General features: G+C 42.6%; 1 protein-coding gene across 2 annotated transcripts; it reads right to left on the bottom strand.

The window, feature by feature from the left end:
• Positions 1–473: 473 nt before the first annotated feature.
• Positions 474–6,617, bottom strand: LOC105899791 (zinc finger protein 239-like). 2 transcript variants are annotated; one of them, XM_012827008.3, is made up of 3 exons: positions 6,313–6,617; positions 2,149–2,299; positions 474–1,617 (listed from the first exon to the last, which is right to left on the bottom strand). In XM_012827008.3, exons 2-3 carry the CDS (start codon positions 2,288–2,290, stop codon positions 797–799), a joined length of 963 nt encoding a protein of 320 aa, XP_012682462.2. In that variant the 5' UTR covers positions 2,291–2,299; positions 6,313–6,617; the 3' UTR covers positions 474–796. The 2 variants fall into 2 exon arrangements, with proteins under 2 accessions (XP_012682462.2, XP_012682463.2); XM_012827009.3 differs by lacking the exon at positions 6,313–6,617 and having other exon boundaries at positions 2,149–3,338.
• Positions 6,618–11,199: the final 4,582 nt, after the last annotated feature.

The following is an 11,199-nucleotide window of genomic DNA, read 5'->3' as shown; positions in this document are numbered from 1 at the left end:
CAATGACTGTAAAGAACAGTTTTTGGTCACAGATCCTTTTTGGTGGTCACCTACATAGGCAGAACCGAGAGAGATGCTTCCCTCTGCTGGTGAATTTTAGAGACAAATCCAATGCTATGAATTTCTGATTTGATACACTACTCTGACCGTAAAACAAATGATCAATTTTTTCAACACATTCATGATATTGGGCCATTGTTTAGTCCATTTTTATGCATGGTAGAGCTCCAAAACACATAGACATTATGGAGTGATAGAGACCTTCTTGTTCAGGTCTAACATTGTGTAATGTCTGTGAGTCCTTCCCAAACCAGCTAGTGATTAGACACTGACCTAAAGGCTTGGTCTTTCTACTTCAAGATATGCCAACCAAGTTCATCTCTGTCTACAGTTTACTAATGGTGCGTGTATATGTAGTGTCTGTAGAGCCCTGAAAGACCATGATTGAGTAGAAATACATACTGAGCATAACATGCCATAGATGATGGAGGCATTTTATTAAAATACAAACCAATATTCAAGCAAATGTGGGCCACCAAAAGGCGAGAAACAGAGAGAACAAAAAAGTAATCTAAAAGAGAATGCTTTCTGGCTAGAGAATAGCAATGGAAACATAATACACATTAGCAAAATATAAGACAATAGCAAAACACATGAAGTAAAATCAATAGCAGTAGAGAAGGGTATCTACAGATAGATCTGGTTGCCCTTCAGGAAAGAGTGTGCACACAATGTCATCACAATTATACCCAAACCAACTGGAAACAAGGCGATGTCGTAGACGGGAAGAGAAATGTCATGACTCCTGTGAAGTGTGTGTCTTCTGATGTGTTAGACAATTTGAAAATGAAGCAAAACACTTTCCACATACTTTGCAAATGTAGGGCTTCTCACCAGTGTGAACCCTCATGTGCTTTTGCAAATTCCAGCTTGTAGAAAAAGAATTTCCACACTCTCTGCATAAATGGGGTTTGTGTCCAGTATGGTTCCTTTCATGTAGTTGACAGCTGGTAGATTGAACAAAACCCCTTCCACACACTTTGCAACTATATGGCTTCTCTCCAGTGTGCTGCCTCACATGCACTTTAAGAGCAGAATTCTGAGCAAAACTTTTCTCACAGTATGAACATTTGTATGGCTTCTCTCCACTGTGTATTCGTTTGTGTATTGTCAAATATTGTTGTTCTCTGAAGCTCTTCCCACACTCTTTGCAGTAGTATGGCTTCTCTCCAGTATGAATTCTTTGATGAATCCGGATCCACCTTTTTGAAGAAAATGACTTTCCACACTCTTGGCAATCATATGGCTTCTCACCAGTGTGGATTCTTTGGTGCTCGAGAAGTAGACTGGCAACAGTGAAGCTTTTGCCACACTCTGTGCAGTGATGCTTCTTCTCTACAGGATGCATTTCATTCATGTGTTCTTTATATTCTTCCTTCTCATTGTAACCCTTCTCACATTTTTGACAACGATAAAAGAAGAACTCTTTTGTTTGCTGTTGCCCCAAATCAGTGGAGACACTTCCACATGGATCAGGTTTTTTTGCAAGGCATGTTGGTTTGGACTTATCAAGGGTCTTTGTTGTAACTTGGTCACGCCCAAATTTTTCTCTGCCACCTGTGAAAAGTTAAAGTTAAGCATCACTGCAAGATTTCTTTCACATACAGCATTTCATTTGTTATAATTTGTATTCATCCTATGAATTAATTAATACCTATTATGTTCAACTGTCATTTTTGTACGGAATCTTCTCTCACTAACAGTATGGAAATATGGCTTTCTAGTTTTTGTCTAGAGGAATAGTTAGATAATACATATTGAGCTTCTTTTTTTTTTTTTTTTAAGCGAAACTGGAATTTGCCAAAATGCATATTGACAAGCCACAGGGCTTCTGGGAGAATGTGCTTTGGACCGACGAGACAAAACTGGAGCTTGTCAGTTTCAAGTTATTTCAGTGACAATTGTGGGTTTTTCCTTCTTTAAATGAAGGGTACCAACAATTTTGTCCACGTCTGCATACGCTTCAATCGAATAACACATGCAACAAGACCTAGAACACCCCTATCAATCAAAATGATTAACAGTTTTGATAGATAGTGAAGAAGAGGGGGTCATATAGTATATTGACATATAGTATAAGATACTTACTTCGGTTGTCTTTTTTAGTTTTTCTTTGTAGATCACCTGCATTGAGTTGTGGCGTCCCTGTGCAGCTCATCAACAACAGTGATAACTCATTCAAAGGGTCATAAGATGAGCTGTGCTCAGAAACAAACACATTGGGATCCATCTTCCGTTACTGGGAGGAAGAATAAAGCAAAAGCAATTAAACAACAGACATATTATATGGCTAAAGGTGCTGACTATGCTGTTTTACTGGGTGATCAGAAGCTTGAATCACACGTAGGTTATGTTATGAATATAACTAGAGGCATTGCTTAGACCAATACAGAGCAGTCCACCAAATAAGGAAAACCCCTGACTAAAAGGTCAAATAACAGCAAAAGGTGACTCAATGAAATTATGCTTTTCACTATAACATTAGTGTTTCAAAGTCATGTGCAGACACTCTAGATCGCATTTTACTCTTGCGAGGAACGGAGGCACACAAAAGCCAAAGGAATGCAGGACTGGAGTCAGTAATGACACCTCTGAATGCTGGGGGAGTGACAAATGGCCAATGTGTGTGACAAATGGTTTCCCTCTGGCCAAGCACAGGGAATCTGCACATCTAGCAATTCTCAGAGTGCATTTTGGTGAACAACTATATAAACTACTGGGGAATACTGTGCTGCCTAAGACTTCGGCCAACATTATGGAAATAAAGCCAACAAAATTGAATCTGTTACTGTTCAATCTGCAGGCTTTTCCTCATGACCAGGGCCAGTATGCTTGAGGTTGCACAAGGCCATCATTTAAATAGTTATTTTTTACCCCCCTCCTCCCTATTTCCAGAGACCTTCTTTCTTGTCCACCAACTCTCTTCCTCACATAACCTTTGCCACCTTCTAACCATCAGAGGTGGGTAGAGTAAGCAAAAGCTGTGGCCTATGTAACAGGTGGAACTTATTATTCAATTTGGATTTATTCCTACTCACCAGTGTGTTCTTTAACTAACGAAAAAGGGGCACGTTAACCAAAGTAATAATTTCCCACTCAGAGAAATTATAAAACATAGCAATAACACAGGATGTCATAAGCCCCTTACCAACATTCACTTCCACATATCAAATCCACTGAAAACACATTTGAATGAATGTAATAAACGCCAATCAACCTTAACACTACGATAAGGTGACCAGATTTCTGAGACAAACTCCGGGGACATTTTCAGTTCAGACACGTTAACACCTCCAAAACTTGTCATGTTTTTGTCTTTGTAATCGAAAAACGGGGACACTGACTGGGCCCTTAATCATAAAAGCAGTTTATCTTACCCTTGTTCTTGTAAATCGCAAGGGGAATGTCAAACAAAGAGTTTTCTTCTTAAAACTAATGACAAAGTGGCTGAAATGAAGAGTAGTAAAGGTAACAACCTTTTGCCAATATCAGTGATAAGAACTTTGTTGACGTCATGCACAAGCTTCCTTGCAGTAGGCCTAACCTCTGTGTTTGGCTAATAAGTGACTGCTCTGCACGGATGGGTGACAGGTGTAGGTTTTTCCAGCATAGAAAATGTTAAGGCCAATGAGGCAACTGAATGTATTGTATTCCTATATTCTGTGTGAAAATCACCTGGGACTATGAACATACAGATCAGGCCCATAGACTCCAGGATCTTTGGAATTGTTTTTTTAGGTATTACTATACCAAAAGTGATTTAAGAAACAAACAAACAAAAAGATTCAAAATACAATTTCAGTAAAAAAAATGATTTAAATTCAAGCAATGTCAAGGTGAGGGAGGGAGATCTGAATAATCTAAAAAATAACAAGTCCTGTGACACACTACCAGTTGACATATTTGTTGATAAAGAATGTGTGAAGTTAATGTGGGAAAAAGCCATTTCATTAGTGTCTTTTAATTAAGAGACCACCACAAGAACACATGTGTTTTTTTTTAGGTAATGTAGGCCTACCATTATTCTAGGCTACCTGTAATTGTCTATCTATGTAGCCTAAGCACATGACTCATTTAAAGATTTTAGCACATTGAATTTTTGCTTCCACAGAACGATCAAAGTTCAAAGTACATTATTGTCAGTCACACAAACAACGAGACAGACGTAAGCGGGAAGCGCAACTGAATGTACGGAAAGCAAGTTCAAGGAGTATTTTCTTGCTTTCAAGTGGTTTAATTTATTGACAAGTTGCCAACTACCTCTCAATAGTAACCCAGACTAATGAAACTGAAATGTCATAGTACTGTAGTGACCAGACGTCCCCGGTTTCCGGGGACAGTCCCCGTTTTTGGTGGCCTGTCCCCGGCTGGAGCTGTCCCCGGAAATGTCCCCGGTTTTCACTGTGACCAACAACAGACCCGGGATACAAATTAAAAAAAGAAAGAAAGAAAACAACGACCAAAACGTTTAGTTGCGTAGCCTACACGCCACAGGCTCAAGCAAGCCAGCCAGCAGCCAGGGGGACAAGCTCTAGCTTAGAGCTCAAAGATGTTCTAGAATGCCCGTCTTTGTAGTATTTTGATTGGTGGGATATGCAACGCGGTAGAATCGTTGCCCTTAGCTCCTACTTTTTTTATTCAGAGAGAGATCGCGTCCATTCATTCATTCATTCATTCAGCCAGCTAGCTCTGGCAAATCGTGTACAAAACAGGATAGCATAAGGATAGGCGATTAGCGAACGGTGTTTATTGTAAGTGTCATTGTTTATCATCTATGTCATTTATGTCATCATGTTATTTAACCTACAATATGTATGTAGCCTATGATCTACAATTTGCAACAATGTGAGTGTTAAGCAGCAGCTATCTGTCGGTCAGGTGTCAGCCATAGCTCTACTTGCTAACTAAATTTGTTAACTTTTTAACATTAGCAGTGATACTAACTACAGTACTATGACATTTCAGTTTCATTAGTCTAAGTTACTATTGAGAGGTAGTTGGCAACTTGTCAATAAATTAAACCACTTGAAAGCAAGACAATACTCCTTGAACTTGCTTTCCGTACATCCAGTTGCGCCTCCCACTTACGTCTGTCTTGTTGTTTGTGTGACTGACAATAATGTACTTCGAACTTTGATCGTTCTGTGGAAGCAAAAACAGTCTCACCAGTTCAATTTTAAGCAGTGGGTTTCAATGTGCTAAAATCTTTAAATGAGTCATGTGCTTAGGCTACATAGATAGACAATTACAGGTAGCCTAGAATAATGGTAGGCCTACATTACTTAAAAAAAAACACATGTGTTCTTGTGGTGGTCTCTTAATTAAAAGACACTAATGAAATGTCTTTTTCCCACATTAACTTCACATATTCTTTATCAACAAATATGTCAACTGGTAGTGTGTCACAGGACTTGTTATTTTTTAGATTATTCAGATCTCCCTCCCTCACCTTTACATTGCTTGAATGTAATTCATTTTTTTTACTGAAATTGTATTTTGAATCTTTTTGTTTGTTTGTTTCTTAAATCACTTTTGGTATAGTAATACCTAAAAAAACAATTCCAAAGATCCTGGAGTCTATGGGCCTGATCTGTATGTTCATAGTTCCAGGTGATTTTCACACAGAATATAAGAATACAATACATTTAGTTGCCTCAATGGCCTTAACATTTTCTATGCTGGAAAAACCTACACCTGTCACCCATCCGTGCAGAGCAGTCACTTATTAGCCAAACACAGAGGTTAGGCTTACTGCAGGGAAGCTTGTGCATGACGTCAACGAAGTTCTTATCACTGATATTGGCAAAAGGTTTTTACCTTTACTACTCTTCATTCCAGCCACTTTGTCATTAGTTTTAAGAAGAAAACTCTTTGTTTGACATTCCCCTTGCGATTTAGAAGAACAAGGGTAAGATAAACTGCTTTTATAAATAAGGGCCCAGTCAGTGTCCCCGTTTTTCGATTACAAAGACAAAAACATGACAAGTTTTGGAGGTGTTAACGTGTCTGAACTGAAAATGTCCCCGGATTTTGTCTCAGAAATCTGGTCACCTTAAGTTAGTTCAGTGTTTTGCTCATACAGTTTGACGCTCGCACGCAGTTCGCTGTTTCACACATTCAGTTCAATGTTCAGTTCAATTCAAAATGTTCGTGTCACGGTCCTTAAACTGTTCACACAATGGACATTGCAGTCCACGCTACTTTGTTGCTCTTTCACAGTTGTGGAGTCACATGTGGCAGGGTTATACTCACGACCACAAACACCACCTGTCAGTGGCGTGGGAGAGGCGAAACGGTAGGGTGTCCGGGTCCGCTGGCGTGGTGAATCCTTCAGCTTTGGCGAAGAACTAATAAAGTTTTCTAACTATTTACAACACTTAACTGACTAGTGAGGACATTCCGCCTCACGCTACACCGTACTAAACCTCTTCTTCTAGCGTGGGAGCTCTCCAGACGTCGTCAGCTTCTATCTCGTGGTTCTCCGTCTGTTCCTTTCCCCGCCCCCTCCGCTCTTTCCATTCGCCAGTGCACCACCTTCCCAGGCACTGATTGGCTGGACCTATGTCCAAGTTCTGTGGTTCTCAGAGTGGGGGGGGGGGGCGCGAACACTCTCCAGGGGGGGCGCGATGTCACAGACAGAGGAGAAGAAAAAACGACCGCCGACCTGTCACTGGTTAGTGAAAGCTCGGGGCTGGACTGACCCAAACAAATCAAATACTGTTTAGCTCCTGATCCACCAATCAAAACGGAGACTTATCATGTTAACGCGAGTTGCGCCTACGTTTCCGAGTATGTTCGATTTCTCTTGTTTCCTCTATCATTCAGATATGAATTGCTTTATGAACAGTCTTTTTAAAGACTCACTCCTTCCTTAGTAATACCTTACTGCACTTGCAGTAGGTCTATTCGTAGCCTATTCTAAGGAGTAATTTGCTCCAGTCTTTTTAAAAAAGCTCGTAGCCCCGAGAGCTAGCCCTCTAGCTAGCTACCTTCTTCCAACTGCAGCTAGCCCTTTTCTCCTTAACACCTACCTTTACAGTTTTTGATCATCCACCGTGTTGCAACAAATAAAACACCAGCACTTGAATACTATTTTGTGCTGTCCCTGTCTACATTGTGTACAGTTTGTTTAGTTAGGAACCATTGCCTAGAATCAGAATCAGAATCAGATTTATTGCCAAGTAGGTTTACACCTACTTGGATTTTTTTCTGGTGTGAAGGTGCATACAGTAAACATAAAACATAAAAACATAGAAACACAATAAGTAGCTACTACACATAACATAAAATCACAAATAAGTACTACACATAAGAAAAGTACTACACATAAGAACCAAAAAACACAATATATACGATACAAACATATAAACAATGAATATAAAAAAAAGTGGAAAGTAGAGTGCAAGCCTTATCCATTATTCGTGTGCAATTCGTTCACAGCCACACATACAAACACACTAACAAGAACACGACGTTGAAATTAGAACTGTATTAACTTCACACACACTGTATCAGCAAACAAACACAACTATGGACAAGTTTCTGTTTCTGAAGCCTGTGGACTTCTTTAAACATAAACGTGATGGCCTCCAGCAACAACAAACCACCATCTCCAAGCAGTGTCTGGAGGCATCTTAGTTGCTCATAGAATTGCTAAGCTTGGCAAACCCCATACAATTGCCGAAACAATAATTTTCCGGCCGCGCAACAGCTGCCGGTGCAGCTGCTAAACTCATGTCAAATGACACTGTATCACGCCGAATATTAGAAATCAGTTTAAGTCCAATTTCAAAGAGGACTACCGTTCATTCGCCTGAGTTCGGGATCCATTTCTCTGGTGAGCAGACGAGCTGTCAATAGACATGAAAGAGCAGCTGAAGCGTGACAGTAGATTTAAGCATATCCCCTCTTTCGTTACCATGGCGGCGCGTACACACGCAGCGGCTCGGGGCTCTCCAGACTTATAGGTTTTGTTAGTAATTGTTTAGTTGTAGTTTTAGTTTAGTTTTAGTTTAATTGTATAGTAGGTTGCCACGCAGCATCTTAGGGGTCTCCAGACCATAGGATTTTGTCAGTAATTGTATAGTTATAGTTTTATTTTAGTTTTAGTGAAATTGTTTAGGTGGGTTGCCATGGCGACGCATACACAGCTGTCCCGGCTAAAGGATTTTGTTTAATAATAGTTTTAATAATAGTTTGTTTGTTAGCACTCATGTGCCCTGCACTAGCACAACAGTACAGCCGTGCCGAGCTCCTGGACATAAATCGTGAATTACATCGACTGTCAAGCGAGATATCCATTCCTCCCGAGATCCAGTTTACCCAGCGAAAGCTCTGCCTCAACGGGCCGGCAGAGGAGACGCTGTGAGCGGATGCAGAAACGAGGCAAGCGGGCCGGTGTACGAGCTCGGCTAAAGGCTAACCCATCCAAACCACCGCTTCCTTCAATCTTCCTCGCCAATGTCCGCTCAATAAGAAATAAACTGGATGAGATCAGACTACGACTCACAGCACAGAGGACGTTGACAAGCTGCTGCTGCATGATTTTCACGGAGACATGGTTAGACAGCACCACACCAGACGCAGCTATCCAGCTAGCAGGCCGCACCGTCTACCGGGCCGACAGAACAGCTGACTCGGGTGAGAAGTCCGGTGGCGGTCTGTGTGTATTCTTAAATAACTGCTGGTGCACAAACGCAAGCATTGTCGAAAAGTATTGCTGCCCCGAACTGGAACTTATGCTTCTGAAGTGCAGGCCCTTCTACTTACCGAGGGAGTTTGGCATTGTTTTCATCTGTGCTGTTTACATCCTCCGGACGCTAATGCTAAACTAGCATTAGCACAGCTACATGTCTACATAAGTAAAAGACTGGCCACACACCCAGACAGCGCCTTCATTGTAGCAGCAGATTTTAACCGAGCTAATCTCAGATCTGTGCTCCCCACATTCCATCCAAACGTGACCTGTGCAACAAGAGGCAGTGTGACACTAGACCAGGTGTACACTAATGTTGTTAAGGCTTACAAAGTACAGTCTGACTCCCACCTAGGCCTGTCTGACCACCTCTCGCTGTTCCTGTACCCCTCATACCAACAAAGAATAAAAGCGACAAGGCCTGCCACCAAGTCCATAACAGTGTGGAATGAGGATGCCATCCCTCAGCTGCAGGACTGTTTTGACAGCACGGACTGGACAATATTTAACAGCCTGGAAGCTCCTGTTGACCCAAAAAGGGCATTGGAGGAATACACATCTTCAGTTATGGACTACATCAACTTCTGCGTGAACAATGTCACAAGAAGGAGGACTGTGAGAGTGTTCCCCAACCAAAAGCCATGGATGTGCAGAGAGGTGCGTACACTATTAAAGGCCAGAGACGCAGCCTACAGATCAGGTGATGCACCAGCGTACAGCGTAGCCAGGGCAGCACTGAGGAGAGGCATAAAATCTGCAAAAGCCAAGCACAGGCAACGTGTTGAGCAACTTTTCCACACTCACACCAATCCGAGACAAGTATGGGAGGGAATAAGGGCAATCTCGGACTACAAAGGGACTGTGTCATCCCCCCCGTCCAGCTGTGCTACCCTGTCTGAAGAGCTGAATCAGTTCTATGCACGGTTCGACAGGGACAACACTGGTCAGCTGCCTCTGCCCCTAGCCTCTGACGCTGCTGCACCCACTCTGAGCCCCCACGAGGTCAGACTCTGCTTGAAAACCATCAGCCCCAGGAAAGTGGCAGGACCAGATGGTGTGGCAGGCCGCGTACTAAGGAATTGCGGGGACCAGCTGACAGAGGTTTTTACAGACATTTTGAACCGCTCTCTAGCCCTTTCTCATGTCCCCCCATGTTTCAAAGCATCAACCATCATACCTGTGCCAAAAAAGACTGCGGTCACATGCCTGAACGACTATAGGCCAGTGGCTCTCACCCCCATACCTGCTAAATGTTTGGAAAGGCTGGTCATGAAACACATAAGAGGCATCACACCAGCTTCCTTTGACCAACACCAATTTGCCTACAAAGCGAACAGATCTACAGAGGATGCAGTAGCCCTGCTGCTTCACACTGCACTGGAGCACCTGGAGCTAAAGAACACTTACATCCGTATTCTATTTATAGACTACAGTTCTGCTTTCAATACGATCCTTCCAGGCAAACTCATCTCCAAACTTCAGGACTTAAACCTCAGTGCTACACTGTGTAACTGGGTATTGGACTTCCTGACCAATCGCACACAGAGAGTACAACTGGGGAAGCACCACTCTTCGAATTTGACCATCAGCACTGGCGCCCCACAAGGTTGAGCGAGTCACCTCTTTTAAGTTTCTGGGTCTAACGCTGACGGAGGAGTTGTCCTGGGAAAACAACACAGCTTCCGTCTTGGGGAAAGCCCAGCAACGCCTCTTCTACCTCCGGAAGTTGAGGAAAGAACACCTTCCTCAGAGACTACTGAGCAACTTCTACCGCTGCGCTATAGAGAGTGTGCTGACATACTGCCTGAACGTATGGTTCTCCAGCTGCACAAAGGCGGAGCAGGCAGCCATCCAGAGGCTGATTGAAACAGCAGGCAGGATCATCGGAGCAGAGCTGCCCGACATCTATTCCATCTCCTCCTCCCGATGCCTGCAGCGTTCAAATCGCATCCTCACGGACCCTTCCCACCCTGCCCATTATCTGTTCCCGCTACTCCCGTCAGGGAAAAGGTTCAGATCAACAAAAGCGCGCACCTCCAGAATGGCAAAGAGCTTTTACCCTCGTGCAATAAGGCTTCTCAACAGCTCACCCAAAACCAACCCACCTCCCCCCCCGGCCCGGCCCGGCCCGGCCCGCCCTCATAGACTGCACTCTTAACACTCCACCCTGCAACTATTGATGCACCTCAATGTATATATTTCTTTTTTTAATTTACTCAGGGATATTTATTTATCTATTCATTGATTGTTATTTATTATTATTTAGCTGTGGCAGTTTATGTCCACAGCAATTTAAATTTTTAGCTGTCTGTTGCTGCCTCTACTGTCTCGTTGTTTTTGTGACAATGACAAATAAAATAAAGTACTTTGAACTTTCGTCATTCTGGGTAGCAATGATCAGCTTTGCGACATAGCCTTAAAAATGCTCCTCCTTTTCGCGTCGA

This window comes from Clupea harengus, chromosome 6 (genome assembly GCF_900700415.2).
Source record: "Clupea harengus chromosome 6, Ch_v2.0.2, whole genome shotgun sequence".
Lineage (NCBI taxonomy): Eukaryota > Metazoa > Chordata > Actinopteri > Clupeiformes > Clupeidae > Clupea > Clupea harengus.
Note: the sequence above shows the minus strand (reverse complement) of the source record. Positions and strands in the feature narration are given on the sequence as shown.

Excerpts from the sequence above, each read along its gene's own strand:
- LOC105899791 (XM_012827008.3), bottom strand. The coding sequence starts at position 2,290 with ATGGATCCCAATGTGTTTGTTTCTGAGCACAGCTCATCTTATGACCCT. Across the intron at positions 1,618-2,148 it reads AACTAAAAAAGACAACCGAA|GTGGCAGAGAAAAATTTGGG; the intron begins GTAAGTATCTTA and ends AACTTTTCACAG.